Source organism: Chaetura pelagica, unplaced genomic scaffold, assembly GCF_000747805.2.
Source record: "Chaetura pelagica isolate M959 unplaced genomic scaffold, ChaPel_1.0 scaffold511, whole genome shotgun sequence".
In the NCBI taxonomy this organism is placed as follows: domain Eukaryota; kingdom Metazoa; phylum Chordata; class Aves; order Apodiformes; family Apodidae; genus Chaetura; species Chaetura pelagica.
This window is the reverse complement of record NW_009952161.1, coordinates 382,240-399,414: the sequence shown is the minus strand read 5'-3', so window position 1 is coordinate 399,414 and position 17,175 is coordinate 382,240. Positions and strand designations below refer to the sequence as shown.

Sequence of the window (17,175 nt, the reverse complement as noted above, 5' to 3'; positions counted from 1 at the left end):
TTTCCCTTACACAGTTTTGTATGACATAACTAATACTACAAGAAATACGAAGCTTTAAATAGTTTTATTGCTGCTATCATTATCCCAGAAGAGAGAGAGCTGTGGGCTCTAAATATAGCTCGTAGTTGATACATGGAAAATTATAACCTAGAGTTTAATCAGCCAGTGGGAGTCTGATTATTCAACCAGGAAGTAGACTCTTGATGATTTGAGGACGGGACAATCTCTTAACTTTCTGGAGAGGACAGAGGTGGTGACTGCTGCAGGTTCCCATTGTTGCTTTATTGTCTCAATTTTAGCCAATTACTAGGTAACAAATGATCTCTGTTATTCCCCGACTACCCTCCCTCCAAGGGGAAGATAAAAAGGGGAGTTAGGGAGAAAGGTTGCAAAAAAACCTCTAGGATAGGTTTAATGAAGTAGTAATAATGATGGTGAATTAAAAATATATACCAATCTGTAAATATGTAGACATGGGACTTTCAGGTATTACTCTAGTGGGCATGGTTTTTTTTTTCTGGGCTGACAGTTGGACTCAGTGATCTTAGAGATCTTTTCCAACTGTGACAATTTTGTGATTCTGTGTGGTCCATGTGGGTCACCTGACCCATCCTCTACTCCCCACAGGCACAGCTGCTCCCCCCATTTTATCTGACAGACGCAGGCCAGCAGCAGCTGCAGGGGGTCCTGGGTGGTCTTAGGTCACTATAACCATAGGCAGTTTTTATCCTGGTCCTTTCAAATCAAGACATTTATCAAAGCTTGGGTGGCTTCTCTGTAATTTACTCACTAACACACTCCAAAAAAGAAGTACAAATAAGGAAGAAACTGGGAGAAGGAATACCCATGAAACAAAGCCAGGATGAAGTTTAGTGCTATTGAAGTAACTAACAAGATTACCATTTTCTTTCAGAGGGTCAGGATTTTGACCTCTGAACAGTCATCAGGAAAGCTAGTTTCATATGTGAAAGCTACTGGCAGAGTGCATTTCAGTCCTGAAATGGTCACCAACATGTGCTTCTCAATAGGTCAGGCAAAAGTGTCCTGTTTGTGTTTATCTGAAGCAGACATGGTTTTCCAGAAGCGAAGGGGACAGGGCTAATGAGGAAACAGCTGTCCATATCACAAACATGGATCAAGCAGCAGCAGTAGCTGTGAAGAGAAAGCAGTTTAAGCTGCTAGCAGGGGAGCATTCATATTCTTGTAATAATCCTTACAATTAAATGGGAAAGGAATGTCCATATGCAAATATACATTTTAATTAGGTTATTCTTTGCTGAAAGGGTGCACGTGCTGTGCCCATGCTCAGAAAGGGCCAGCGTTGCCAGACTAAATAGTAATGGGGATATATTTCTGAAACCCTGCCTGCAACTAAAAGAGATTGCCCTTTTCACCTAGATATTGTCCAACTTTCTCTGCTTTTGAAAACTTGGACCTGAAAGACTAATTAACCTTTTGTTCTACAATGTTTTTGTAGTCAAAAGCCTCCTTAGTTTACAAAGCCTATGTAGTACTAGTGTGACTAATAGCCAGATCCTGAATTTTTTCCTTTCAAGTGATTGAACTAATGTGATGAAACATTCTTCTCTCTAATGTGTATGTAGGACAACAAAGAACCCTCTGTGGGTATGCTAATTGGAACTGTTTAGTGTAATTGCTATCAAGAAAGCTTTCCCCCCCCTTCAGCAATTATCTTTTCAATGGGGTGATTTATTACATGTACACACATGGGTGCCCTAGGGCTGTCATTAAAGCCAAAATACAGTTTATCAGAGTTGCAACTTCTTTGTCAGAATCCACATGAAATGCTGATTTCTGGTTCCCTGTTTAGAATTATACTTAGTGTTTCCTTCTGCTGTTGGTTTTCTTGGAAAACTGAAATGGAATGAAAAAAACAGCTGGTGAAAAGGTTGGATTCATTTTTCAGGAAACTAATATATTGCCAACACAGCACTTTAAAAGTCTTATCTTAAAGAACTGGAAAAATACCTAAATGCTTGTTGTTTTTCAATGAAGTAAAAAAAGTTGTGCATGAAATTTCTTGAAAAGTCCCCATGTGCTCAAAATTAAATGTATATGAGCTTGCAGAAACTATTACTCGTATACTGATGGATCAAATTCTGTAATTATGTTTTCCATTGGCTTCATTATGATTTAAGATAAATTTTGGAGGTATATCTGCTCTCCTACATTTGTCCCTAAAATACAGTAACAAATTTGTTTTTTCTGCATGTTGAAGATGTATTTTATTACTTTTAAGTACTGAAAGAGCTTTAGTTCATAAGAAATGCTATTTAATGTTACTTAGCTACTAAATTAACAACCTTATTTCAAAGAAGTTATTTTCATGCTGAGAAATAAATATATCTCCAGAAACTGGGCTGGGTTGCTCTTTGGACATTGATTATGTGTTTGAAAAGTGTGGCTCTGCAAACTTGCAGTCCAATAAATTCCATGCAGAAGTGCAAAATTAGTTGGATTTATTTCTCCTGCTGCTCTTCTGTTAGATTACAGAAAGCAGTGGGTCATTTTTTAGAATAAGCAGCTGGGTTTTTTTCTGTTCTTTTTTAAAATAGATATTGCTAGAGTTTCATTAGCAACCAAACCTTGTTGTTCATTTTTGCTCCTTGATGTTCTCACTAATCAGTTTGTTACTGAAACTGTCAACTAAAATGGAGGCAGTAAAATCTGGATATTGTCTTTTTCTTAGAACTGACAATATGAATTAGTGGTTAAGAATACAGCTATAGCAGAAGCAGTTGGAACAGTATTTTCAGTGATGTTAGTAGATACAGTTGCAATTGATTTTCATAAAGAGAATTAAAAACTATGCCTACATATTGAGTCAATTTGGAGATCATTTTGTCAGATGGCACTCCCAGAGAAGCCTAGTGTATACCTACCAGAATGAGTCAAATTTTCACAAATGAGATGTAAATTATACATTCTCATCTTAATTTGTAACAGGAGATATTGTGTATATTAAAGCAGTTTTTGCATGAAAAAAATCAGTCAAGACAGATTCTACCAAATAATGTTTATTGACTGACCACTAGGTCATTTCTAATTAAGATGTTGCCCAGTGTTTGGACAAATTCTAATTTGTATATAGTTGATCTGGAAGCTCTGCTTTGCTTTATTACAGTGAAGTGTCTTAAGTGAAAGACAAGTTGCTAGTTTTGCATCAAAAGAAGATAAACATTTTTCATTCAGTTTTATTAGTAATTTTAAAAAATTACAGTGAATTTTTGAAAAGCATAGAAGTCTGCTTTCAGAGCTATGTGTGGAAGTCTCCCTTCAGAAATTTACTTTCCCATGGTGCTCAGGCCTGGAATCAACTGTGGGCTGCTGATTCTTGAGATTGCTCGTGTCCTCTGGCATCAGGCATTTGGGACAGAGGGGAGGAGAAGGGCCGCAGTATTTTGTAGCCACAAGTTTATTCTGAATATTTTAGTGCAGCTACCAGGGCTATGGTGGTCTGACTAGGCTTTCTGCTTCTATGAGTTCCTTTTCTTGGTCCAGTTTCCATAAGAACCTTCTGCACATCATGACTGCCCTAACTGGAGACTGTTGCCTATTTAGTTTATACACATTGTGATCTGTGTAATATGTTGTCTTAAAAATAGTGAAATTATAAGTTGCTTTCTTCTGTTTATGCATGTAATGTCACTTTGAAAATGTGAGGTTTTATTTTCTTTTGAGACAGATTTCATTAATGTAATAAAAAATCACCTACCAAATATGTAAATTGGAAAATGCCTTGTATGCAAATGAGGTGTATTATTTTAAAAGAGGGATTATTACATTCACTGATACTAAATCACTTCTTAGTATTCTTCAGCCTTGCTTATGAAAATTTTAAATGTCTTTTAGTTACTTCAACCTAATATAGTAAAAACACAATTTTGTGGGTTTTGTGATCCCATTTTTATACTTGACACCACCATTTCAAAGTTATCAATGCTCTTGAAAAAAAAATGTGACTGCATTCTTTACATGAATGGTAGTAATGAACAAATTAAAGACTATTTCTGTTTACCTTTACATTGTTCAAAATTATTGTAGTGACCTCTGACGTTTTTGAACTCAGACTGCTTTTCTTGTGTGAAAATGTTTTCTTTAAAATGAATAGATAGATTTAATTAACATACTGCCAGAAGATTGCAACTTTGACCAGCACACATTCATAAACATGTATGTTTAGTTCTAGATTTTTTTAAATGTTTAGATGTGGTTAAATGCTGCAAGCTTTAATGATTTTGATGAGCATAAATTCAATGCTTTCATGGAGATGAAAGAATTCCATTTTATAGGAATGTTTCAAATTCCAGTCTGTCTGTGACCGAATATGGGCCTCACTCGCTATCTGAAAAGGGTAGAGAGTGAACTTGCTCCCTGTGTCCAAATGAGCTATATGGCTGAAGGCAGAGAAGACAGCTTTACACCACCTTAGTGTTTCCTGTGATTCTGCATTAGGCCAGCTGGGGCTGGGTGGTCTGAAGAGCTGTTATAACTGTTAACACAGCCAAAACACAGTGAACTTCTCTTCCTAAATACTCTTCCAGCTGGAGGCTGCCAAAGGGAAATGCTACAGAGCTGATATTCCAGACGTCAGCTTTTGTAGGTTGGTCTGTAGCAGGAGCAGCTCTCTGCAGATCAGCTAGTCCTTCTACACCACTTTGCTTGTCTAGAGTGGGCATCAGGATCTTCAGGTTGTGTTGACCTGTTAATGTGCAGAAGACCAGTAGGCTGTGAAGAATTTTCATATTTGCTTGCTGAGGAATCTGATAAAGTATTTCAGTAAATGGGCAAATTAAAGGAGTTTACAGTAGCTTTATGATGCTCCCAGTAAATCATGCAGCATGTTCTACAGTAACCAAGCAAGGCATATTCTTTCAGCTGTGACAGGTACAGATCTCATTATAAGTACACACAGGAATTTTTTTGCTAGGATTGGATGTTTGCACTTGGTATGGTTTGTTATCCTTGGAGAAAGGATAGTCAGGCTACGATATGGTGCCATTAATCCTGGAGTAAAGCAGAAATTACTCATTTCCTGAATATGAATGAATTAAGCATGGCATTGCTCGAGGGAAGGTGGGAGAATATTGCATGTAGGTTTCCAGTAGAGAACCAAAGTACTGTTGAAGAACAGATAATGCAGTCCCAGAAACTGTTTTAATCTACTTTAAACCCCATTGTAGAATTGGAGGATGCAACCAGAACACTGGGAGATGATGCCTTCTGCAGTGTGCACTCCCCTTCAGCACAGACTTCTTCCATGCATTGTCATATAGTGGAGAGAGAAAGAGATTCTACTCCACTTTACCCTTCTCTACACAGACACGTCTACATTAGCCAGAGGAAAACTTTCCATTAGGTTCATAAATGCTTTGTCACTTAAATTTAAGTACCTTAGAACAGAATTTGATGCCATATCTAACTTCCTGCTTTTTAAAATTTTGATTCATGTGTTACTTTTTCAGTCATCACAGTTCCTCAGTGTGCAAAGCATGTAAGAGAGATGAAGAAGAAAATCAATACCTAACAAAAAGAGCCCAACCCTCATAATAAAGATCAATATGCTGAAAAGCCACTGGGGTTTTGTATCTTTAAGCAAGGAAGAACTGTTTAGGGAGAAGTAACAAATAAGGGTTAGGTTGTTTTTTCAAAAGTTTTCTGGTTTTTTTGGTTGTTGTTTTTTTTCTTCTGGACTATTCAGTCCTTCCTTAAATCACAGTTATTAGAATAAAATAGGTTGTTGTATGAACTGTTGTCTGCACTTACACTTAAATAAATTAAAATTTTTTATTGTGATATTCAGCCCATGCAATTGCAAATGTGTGTGTGTGGTCATGAGTAAAAACAGGTCAGTTCTTCATCTGATTCTATTAAGTATTTGTGGAACAAGATTCTGGTAAAGCACTTTTTAAGTACGGTTGTGTTTTATGATATTACTAATATAGAACCTTGAAGATTGCCTTATTCTGGACAAGAAAGACAAGTAAAATTTCTTAGAAAGCAAGGAGAAAAAGCCATGAGTGAAGAAAATTTTCATTTTTAGATCAGAGTTATCATTCATTTCCATTTTCTATCTACTAACTAATGTATGTAAAGTTCTTTGAAGTTGGTTTTGGACTTAGTAAAACTACATATAATTAGCATAGTTTATAACAAGTTAATGTTAGCATGTGCTTTCTTGTTTAAATGAATACCAAGTTGTTCCCATGTTCCTCCTTTGCTTCTGTTTGGTTTTGGAGGGTTTGTTTTTCTAAAGTCATGAAGACTACTTTGTTCATACTCACACCTTCACATGAGCAGACAAGCATTCAGTTAGAAAATGGTTATTTTAGCTTGTTTTTTCCCCCCAGGAAATTCAGTGGCAGAGTCTCATCAACACATTGCATTTTCTGAAGGCAGGTTGACTTGACACCCAGTAGACCTACAAAAATCTGTGGGAAGATGTCAGCCACTAATTGTTAAGAATGCCTATTTTAAGTTCTCCTTAGTGGGAAAGATTGTGGGATAGATTAGCAGTGGTTTGGTTACAGCATCAGGGTTGTTCATAGCTGGGGGTACAGTGGTGGCTCTGGAGGAGAGAGTGGTGTCTGATCTCACCATATATCAAGCTGCCTTCCTAGAAGAGGGTAAAAGAAGAGGTGAGACACACCAATCTCATCTGTACAGTATTGCAGCACCACTGCCAAGATGCTGGTTATGGCCAAGCAACTGCGCATTTGGATGAACTTAGGAGAGCGAAGTAACCAATAGGACCTTTTGGGTGACATGTGGCTTCCACCTGCCATCTCTACAGATCCGAAGCAAGAGCAAAGGTTTCATTTCTTGTCAGACTTCTATGGACAGGGACTACTAAATCTAGGAGCATAGTGTGTTGAGAACCACTTTCGCCTGAATTTTGCCTGATTAATACTAAAGAGTGACAGCGAAGGGTGAGGCTGTCAATCAGTTAAAAATAACAAACCGGGTTACACCAGTTTATTACTATTGAGAAGGGTTGAGTCATTCACATTACCAGTCACCAAGTATTAAAAAATCCATGCTTTGTGTCCTGGTTTGAGCCAGGATGAAGCCAATTTTTCTTTTTACTGATTTTTTTTTTTTTTTCTAAAAAATCCATGCTTTGTTTACCAATTCTTTATACATCATAAATAACAGCTGTTATTTTATGTGAGTTAGCTCTGGAGCCATGCAAGGTGCTGTGTGGAAAAGCTTGTTTTCTTAACCATTGTGGGGTGGGGTTTTTTGTGTCAATAATGCAGAGACCTTTTACCAGTGGAACTTCAGTTTTCCTTGAAAACTGAAAATTAATATTTCGTTGGTCTTTAGAACATTTATTTACCTATGTATGGTTTTATAGTACTGCTACATAGCCCCTTAAAATATTTCCTCTGTGTAGATGAAAGTGTGATCGAATAACGCTATAAGCGTGTCATCAGTTCATCCTTCTGCACAACAAAGAACTATTCTGATGACTTCAAAGTGGCTTTTTCTGTAGTTTTTACAGTTAAGCAAATGAATTCTCATTGCTATACTAATTAAAAACTGAAATATTTTTATGTCCATATACAAGAAACAGAGGGCTAAAAAGAAAAAAAAATAACAAACCTATCAGTTAATCTTGAATCAGATTTCTTTTCCAGCTCCCTGAAGAAGTGGATTCTTGTGCAATTTGCACAGCTGGGCAGGCTGGCAGGTAGTAGGAAACATTTAGGCTGGGTGGCCTTTTACCACAGTCTGAAATAAAGTGAAATAGATAGTAAATCTGGAAGGGGTTGATTGGTTTGTTTTTACCCAAAGTTGTTATATAAACTCTATTCTTACATGTTTGTATGCTTCTTTTGAAAGTTTGAAGGGTTTGTTTTTTAAGAAAAAAACCAAAACACAACAAACTTGTGACTTGTTTCTGTTGAAACCCATGGTAGGCTTGTGTAATTCAGGATAGAGAGTCAGGTCAGTAATTCTGTAAGCTCATTGAGAAGTCATGACTTGAAAAAGAGGCATTAAAAATACACTACAATTAAATTATGCTGAGGCACCAGAACATGCACATTAAAGTTAACTTTAGGAACTGGACAAATGTAGCAAGAGAAATACCCATATCAGGAACTTTAGAACGAGGATTCATTTGTATTTACATCCATAAATGTAGCAGTGCCCGCATTAAATAGCAATAGCAAAATACATATGAATGTGGTGTTATAGTTTTAAATACTAGATTCACAAGAACAGTTCATCTGGGAAGAGATTTAATACACAGATAGTAATGACAGCATCTGTGAATGCTTCCTGCAGAGTAGTTGAATCATATGGAAAGAAAGATGACTGTGTATTGATAAATTACAGAAATATGCCATCTACATACAAATTAGTCACTTTAGTAAGTAATGTCATGAGACCTTTACTCTTAGTCGGCAAAACTCTAAAAGAGTGTTCTTCAAGTATCACTAAAAGCATCTGATGTGTTCCTATGCCAGTTTTTTTGTTTGATTTGGTTTCTACTCTGTATGCAGACTAGGACATGCTGTATTGTCATCAAAGCAAGTAGAATTGTTCCATGCTTTAGCATTCACGGGCTGATCTAATATTCCAAATTACCAACAGGTAGAAAATTCACTAACAGGTTTGTGAGTGTTCCTTTACTTGCTTTGCATTAGCTTCTAGCTATTTCATAGTCTTCTTTGCTGTTCAGTTCGATGTTGTGCCTGAGGCTTGAAAGTGGAGAGTTAGCAATGAGTTTTCCTCCCGACGAATTCACAACTGCATCAATGTGTTTCTATTTAGGGTTATTTCAGTAATGTCTTAAGTTTGCTAGCTGCTGAGATTTTAGGTTCATTCCTCATAGTCAGGAAACACAATGGTTTTGAAACAATTATGGTCTTCTTTTTGGGATCAGTTGGCACTCTGTAGGTGCCTTCAATCATATTTTCAGATTTCAGGGCAAAAGAAAGAACATTATTCAGACTAAGCAACTGTCTGAATTTTTTTCATCGAATGCATCAGAACAAGTCTAGCTTACAAAATATTCTGCAGTAGTACAATCCTTAAATAAGATTTTCCTGTGCTTAAATGGGACATCTTCCTGCTCACAGATTGGATGGGTCGAAAGGTACACTACTGTAGGAGAATATTTCAGCAGTTTTTTGTGTTCTCTTCTTATAACATTCTCCTTTTAAAGTAGTCCACTCCCTCTGAGGTCAGAAAGTCATGTAGTCTGGGAATTTCACTTGAAAATTCCTTTGAGGCAGAGCTGATCCTTTGTAATTCATGTGGTTTCCATCACATTTCATCCAAAGTTCTAGGATATAAATTATAACTCTTTGTCATGTGTGGCTACATGCAAAGAGGTGAAGTTGATCCACGTGGTGTCAAGATACTAGATTAGGTCTAGCATTGGAAGAGGTGAGGAATAAGCTCAACACTGAGTATTTGGAAAAAAATCACAGCCGACATAGCAACTGCTGGGCTGTACTGTGAGCTTAAGTCTTGTGCTCCTGTGTAGTGGGACAGGTAGCCAGACTTGTAGAGAAGGTAGGAACGTGAAAGATTCCTTCTGTAGGTTTCCAAAACTAAATTCCAACACATCTGGTTTTATTTTCATATTCAACTTCTTACCCTCATTGATTGTGTTGAATCAGGCAGCAACATACAATAAGGTCAAACAAAATGATGAAGGTTTTATAAAAACGAAGAGGAAAAATAGATAGATAGATAGATAGATAGATTAGATAAACTAATTGCTAATAGCTGATTTCCAAGGACATAGCTGGAATATCTGACTTACACTTGAAGCTTGTTTATTCATCAAGGTAGGCATTTTTTTCATTAGGGATAGAGAGGGAAGGTCTTATGTAGAAGTGATGCATGTAAACATTTTCAAGTAAGTCTGCTTCAATGTGCTGTCTCAATTTTTCAGAAAGAGGAGGCATGACAATTTGTGACTGGGACAATTACAGGTTAGGGGTGTGGGGGTTTGTGGCTTTTTATTACTTTAAGGTTCTTCAAATCAATGCAAGCTACATTGTTACTATCTCCTGAAATAAAATCCTAGTTTTGTTGATGTAGTTATATATGGTGTCCAGATGATTGTTGGATGGGTACTATTCTGAGAATAAGTGAATTTATAGATACAGCCCCAAGTGTGTTAAAGGCCTGAGCTTGAGAGAATCATTCAGTGAGAACCTGAAAGGGACAGTGGTGCAGGGAGTCTAATAACAGCAGACATTATCAAAACAGTTGTTAATTATTACAAAGTGGTGTTCCCATGGATGCAATCCTTTTTGTCCCCTATCACACATGTTTTGTGCTTCCTGAAGCATATTCTTTTTATTAGATGGTAAACTTTTTTGGCTAGAGATGGAATTTTTTGCACTGTGCTTCTTCCAGCACAATGAATGTTCAGGTGCTACTGAATACTAATAACAAAATGTATCAAATGTGTCAAGCAGTGTTCTATCCTGTATAAATTATACTACATTGCTTAAAACTTCTTTCCATTATTCTTATATTTGCCTATGCAAATTTTCTAGTCAGGAAAAGAGGTGTTGATAAGCCAGTAAAAGTGTGGTTTTTTACTTCAGAGTATTTGAGAATGATGTATAAATGTAGTTGTTTCTTCTGTTATGTTCTCAGCAGTTCTTTAAAAGCTTATAAATCAAATGTTGTCAGTTTGGAAAAAAGAGTTGATAGGAATGTTTACTCATAAGAGCTCTCCTGCACATATTTAAAAAGAGAGAACTTCTGAACATAGAAGAATATTGATACATGTTCTAGTAACTAATTGTTTTCAATTTTCTCATAGATATCAATGAGTGTCAGTTACAGGGAGTGTGCCCTAATGGTGAGTGCTTGAATACCATGGGCAGCTACAGATGTACCTGCAAAATGGGATTTGTGCCAGATCCTACCCTCTCAAGATGCATATGTAAGTAGTAGTGCTAATCAAAGTACCAAAATAGATACTTAGTTGCACTTTTAAAGGGGATTTATTTTACTGGCTCCAACTTTTCTAAGCTGTCCCCAACTTCTTTGCTGTCCCTGCACCCTCTTGTCAGCTTACTCACTTTTTTCAGTCAGTCACAGGGCTCGTGCCTCTTTTATGTCTCTGTCCTGGAAGCCTTGCTCTCCACCAGTGGCCATCCAGGACCCTTGTCATCTTTGCCTGGTTTTCTTGTCACAAAACCTTCAAGGCCACATCCACCTTCCTTAAACAGTCTTTCTCACTAGCTTCTCTCACAAGGTTCTCCATCGTGCAATATTTTTCCCCCTCTCTGCTCATTTCCCAACCAAAATCATCTTGGTGTCCTGCTCTCCCCTCTTCCACTTCTGCAGCTTTGGCCTGGGCACTTTCCATTACTACACATTCAGCCCAGGATGATCTTTGCCACATTTTACTTAAGGTTAAAAAGGACTAAAAGTTAAGAAAAGGTTAGGAGAATTAAAAAGTTGTGAACTGCATGATTTTCCTCTGTTAGTCAGTTTTTACTTGGTTTGAGACCAACTACCTCTGCAAGAAGGCAGACAGGCACAGAGAACTGAATTTCTCACTTTTTTGGTGGGGAAAGAATATTTACAAATAAAATCTCGTTTCTTAAGCTCCTTAACTGAACTATCTTTAGATTGATAAAATAAAGTAGTCTAGAGCTGTAGGTGAGTTCTTTCATTTTTTCAACCTACTTATCTTATGCTACTAGTGAGTGATGCTTCATTACTGAGGGCGTTTTCCAGCATTTTGAAGAATTTCTTACCACTTTTCAGCTTAGCACCAGGAAAAAAGGAGTTGATTTTGCTTTTATATGTCATGTTAAGAATCAGCCAGTCTTCATATTTTTTGAGTTAAGTGAGCATATTACCCAGAACTGTTAACTGTATGTTAATGTGGATATGTTAATTAGAAAGTAGGATGGATCTCAGCTTCCTGTTACCTCATACTAGACAAAGCTTATAGCTTTTGGCTCTTACAGCTGAGCATAGCAAAATGTAAATACATGATTGTCTCTTTTATTAAAAAAATATAATGTATGATACTTAATCCTTTTGCAATCATAGTTATATAGCCTACTTATAGCTGAACATTCTAGTGGCTATATAGCTTGACACAAGCGCATATTGCCAGTGACTGACTTTAGTCTTCAGTAGTTGGACTTGTGTACAAGTGAGAGAGCTGATTCTGACTCTTTATTATGGAAGCATGGCACCTGCTGGTTTGGAATTTTTAATGTATTTTTTTTTGTTTAAAGTACTTTTTATCCTTGGTCTAGGATGTTTTGGAATTCAAGAGTGATGTGAAGTAAGGGTTTTCTTTTATATTGTGATCATGGCTTGAGATAGGTGTTTGAAATAAACCTTGTGCAGATGATAATATTAATTAATTTAGCTTATATGGGAGATCTAGTGATGTTTCTGTGTTTTGCTTTTCATGTGAACAGTACCATCCTCTCTTCCACTTTCATTGCAGCTGATAATCCTATAGTTGCTGAAGAGAAGGGACCCTGCTACCGGTTTGTTAGTGCAGGAAAGCAATGCATGCATCCTCTTTCTGTTCAGCTCAGCAAACAGCTTTGCTGTTGCAGTGTTGGCAAAGCCTGGGGCCCACACTGTGAGAAGTGTCCACTTCCAGGAACAGGTAAGAACTGCCCATTAAACATACAAGCTCTTGCCCCCACCCTGTGTTTGTTATGCATGCTTTAAAAAAATATCCAAAATAACTTTCAAACAAGAAGTGTCCGTCAGTAGATTACAACAGTTCTCTACATCACAGTAGAATAAACACATATATAGTAGTTTTGTTCATAGGGATTTGTGATTAAAACAAAGGAATTGTCTTTGATATGTTGTGATAGAATTCCATATTGACAATATTTGCATCTAAGAATATGTCCTTGAACTTTGACTCTCTATCATATGAAGATAAATTTATTGTATGTTATATTTTGACTATAGATACAGGCAAATTATCCCAGAATCTGATTAATACTCTTAATTTGATAAAGGCTCCAGAGAAAGGATGGCAACCTTTAAGAGTTAAGTTACAGAACAACATGTGTTATAGTTTAAATTACATATACTGGGATATGTATGGGAGTATCTCTGCTTTCTAACCTTTCTGCGTATCTTTACTATGCATTTTGAGGAATGTCCTAAGTATGGTGTTGCCTTCTTAGCAATAAACTGGTAGTTAAACATTTCATGCCACCTTTCACTTAAACAATTTCTTACTTGAATTTTTTTCTCCAACTCTGTGGTCAAATTCATCTTTTTTGAAAGCATCATTGCTTATTGGAATATACATGATGTTCAGCCTGTTCAGTATTGTAGCACAAGAATTTGTAATGTTAATCCACAGCTCTTACTGAAGCCACTGCTGCAGACATCATGGTTATGATACAGGTCATGTATCTCTTTGGAGTATTTTATAAAGATTCAGTTAGCTGCTTTGGGAAATCCACAGCTAACATCAGAGACCTAATGAGAGCCACATTTTTGATTCTGGAAATGGCCAAGTGGCCAAGATTTTTGAGCATTTAAGTTGATTTTTAAAGCCATTGTTGCCTGCTTGACCACTGGATTGCTAGATCGTTTATTAGGATTTTTCAGGTCCAGTTCACTTTCAGATAAATAATATTTCTATGGTGTTTTAATGGAAAGAAAATAAATATTCTCATCAGTTGACTCACTATTTAAATGCAGATGCTTCTCATCTGTGATAATATTGCTGGAGGCTTTATGCCCATTTGTGTGTGTCCTGGAGCACGGAGTATATCTTTTTGCAAAAGTGACTGCTTTCTAGTTGTAAAAAATATATAAGTCCTTGAATATTATGTGGAATTCATTATTTTAGTAATTCTTCTTTATGAAAAGAGTACAGAGAGAAAAATTGAGTAGAAAATTCTCATAAGCCACGTGGGAGACACTTTTCCCATTTCATGACAACTTGCATTATTTAAAAACATGTTCCTTTCTGTAACAGGTTAAATTCATAATCTTTCAGAGTTTTCTATGAAAAATGTGTGAAAGTGGGATACTCCAGAATGGGGTAATGTATTTACTGCAGCATCCCATGTTAATTTAGGATTTATTGAATTAAAAAGTCATTATCTTACCCTCTGATAGCTTTTTAAATACTTGTACCAAGTAGACCAGCTCCAAAAGAGAGACTGAGAGAGGCCAGCTTTGTATACCCCGGTGTTGAGAGCACTTACCAGAGCTGTGATAGAATAAGGATCACATTTCTATTCTGCATTTGGGAGAACATGAGCTGAAACAAGTTTTTGTACATCCTGAGTATACATCTGAAGAGACAGGCACCGCATTTTCTCTGTCTTCCTCCTTGGACCAGAATTCCCACCCTCAGTTGGGTGTTCTTATGGCAAGTTTTGATATTAGTATTTTCCAATGAAAATTAATCAAATATTCCACTCAATTTTATCAGCTTAACCTTTCATCTTTTCTATTACTAAGACAGTATCAGAACATAGCATGCAACTAATGCATACTGTAATTTAATGTAACCATTCATTAATTAATCTATGGAGTACCTATAGGTATTATTTTCAGCTCTTATTTTAGATGCTAGTTCATTTTAAAACTGTGGTGTATTCAAAGCAGAAGTTATTAGCTTACCAATGCCCTACTCTGCACATCTCTTCGGAAGCTGTATGAAATCATGTCAGGCAGATGGACCCTAAATCTTTGGTGCTTCATCTCACCATAGCTTTACCTAGAGCAATGAGAACAATGGGAACTGCCCCCTCAAAACTCCTGGAGGGTCTCCCTGTCCCTGACATTCTAGTCTTCCACTAGGACTGCAAAACCTGATGCTCGTGTAGAGCAGCTGCAGAGATCAGAGCAGCTGCTGCTGCCTGACTTTCATTACCTTTTTCTGTAGCAGCTTTATAAATGAGATTATTACTAGAAAGATATAATCTTGAAATAATGATAGATTAAACATAACTAAAGAAGGACAGTAAGCTAGAGTGGAAACCTAGCAGCCAGAACATGCTTTTGGCAGAATGCTCAGTCATATTAGCATGCAATGCATAGCTCGTCTTTACATTTTTATTTTTTTTTTAGTAAAAATGTTTATACAATATGAGATGAAATTTATTAGTGGTAGTGATTATATTTTCCACTATGTCAACATATTGCACTTTTAGACTCCTAAAAGGAATATTTTCCCATCCCAAATCTAGCTGCTTTTAAGGAAATCTGCCCTGGTGGAATGGGTTATACGGTTTCTGGCCCTCACAGAAACAAGCTATATCATCACCCTGCAGTTAGAGTACAGCCACCTGTCATTGGCAAGACCCCGATTACTCAACCTGTTGCTAAAGGTACTTCTCCTCCACCTCTCCCAGCAAAGGAAAACCCAGTGGAGGCACTGACCTTCTCACAGAAAAGTGAGACTGAGATGGCTGTGCAAGAAGGTGAGAGTGGGAAAATATAGTCTTTCTGTAATTTTATGCATGTGTTTTCAGTGGTATGTTGCTTTGTGGAGTAGCTGCATACAGTGCAGGACAAAGGTGTCACTTCCCACAGCAGAACATTCCATGTCCTGGAGTGTACTGTTATGTGATTTAGCTCCTGTGTCATGCTGACAACACCATGGAGAGAGAGGTTCCTTTAATCTTATTCATTTCTATAAGAAATAGTAGACATTTATAGATATTTATAGTAAGACGTTTTATAAAGATATTGGTAATCAAATGTTTGACAATGGACTCAACTCAGGCTTTGATTTATGGGTATTTGGGGTGCCAGGAGCCAAAGGGTTTTCCTCATCTTCCTTCTGTTTGCTCCTGTAGGTCAGCACCACCTGATGTGGGTGCGTATCCCCTTCATGTGGTCTGCTCTCACCTCTGCAGCTGTGCACTCCCTTGGTGTGACCAGGTTGCATCAGCCCCTCCCTGCTGGGCTGTTCAATGACTAGTCAACCTCCTCTAAGATATTTTTCTCAGAGTTTGTTTTCTGCAAGTTCCTCTAAGAACTTGTAGCAGTCAAAATGTTCTGAGGCTAAAAGAAATGCAGAAGGCAGCACTATTATAAATAATTTTCCACAAAATCTTGGGATGAACTAAGTCTAGACAAGAAGAAATAAAATGCTGAAGAACCCTCTCATGATATTGAGTACTTAATAGATTATTTCCATGTAGAATCTATGTATTTGTATGTCAGGCCATTATTGGAAAGAGTTTCAGTCAGCTGACTTCACAGAATTCTGTGACATGGGTTACCTTCCAGTTAAAATCACTGCTCTAGTTTCGGTTTCAAAAAGATAATTGAGCTAAACCGAATCTGGAGAAAAAATAAGCCATTCAAATATACTTACAGACTGTGCTGAATTATAAAATCTCACATAAACCTACAGGCTTTTCTGTGTAACAAAGTGGAAAGAAGTGACATATGATTTGCTAAAATATTTCAGTAATGAGAAAGATTTCCACATTCTAGTAAATCTTAAAACACAGAGAGTCTTGAGAGGGTGAAGAGTATTTTTAAAAATAAAATACTTGAAAAAATATGCTTACTGTAAGTCAATAATGACGCATACACATATTTGAATTTTGTATTCCATTTTTTATATGTTTGCATTTGGAAGTTTTGAGATTTTATTAGAAGTACTTCCAGTTCTGATGATCAACCTCCCTGCTAATACTGAAGACACTAGAGAAAGAAGAGGGGTTTTTTTGTTGGTTGATTTTGTGGTTTTTTTTAATCTATCCTATGAAAAGTATTGATTGTGAAAAGAAAAATATTCTTACAGTTTTTTTACAGAAGCATATGGATTTTCATCAGTAGAAGATAAATTCAAAAAAGGCAAACTGCAATGGAAAATAAAAACTTATATAAAATTTCTACCTCTGCTTCCTGAAAAATAGTCACTTTTGCAGAGAAAATAAAAAATAAACAACAAACCAAACCACTTGTGCTTGCTTTAGGAAAATGTATTTTAAGCGTTATTTATTGTTTTAAGCAATTAGTTATTGCAAGTTCATTAGTGGTGAGTTATATATAATTCTGGCATTAATTTGCCTTTAAAATTACAGATGTTGATATTCCTTGGAAGGAATTGAAAAAGTGAGTTAATAACCTGTGAGTTTCTCGGATTGTTTCTAAGTAAAGAATTGAGAAACCTCTAGGGCAGCTGAATACTGAGTG

General features: G+C 36.7%; 1 protein-coding gene across 1 annotated transcript in view; it reads left to right on the top strand.

The window, feature by feature from the left end:
• Nucleotides 1–17,175, top strand: part of LTBP1 (latent transforming growth factor beta binding protein 1) — a 134,849-nt gene that overhangs the window by 42,013 nt on the left and 75,661 nt on the right. The window contains exons 6-8 of the mRNA XM_010007248.1: nucleotides 10,820–10,942; nucleotides 12,476–12,643; nucleotides 15,210–15,443. Of these exons, the coding sequence (XP_010005550.1) occupies nucleotides 10,820–10,942; nucleotides 12,476–12,643; nucleotides 15,210–15,443 (525 nt within the window). The remainder of the gene's footprint in view (nucleotides 1–10,819; nucleotides 10,943–12,475; nucleotides 12,644–15,209; nucleotides 15,444–17,175) is intronic.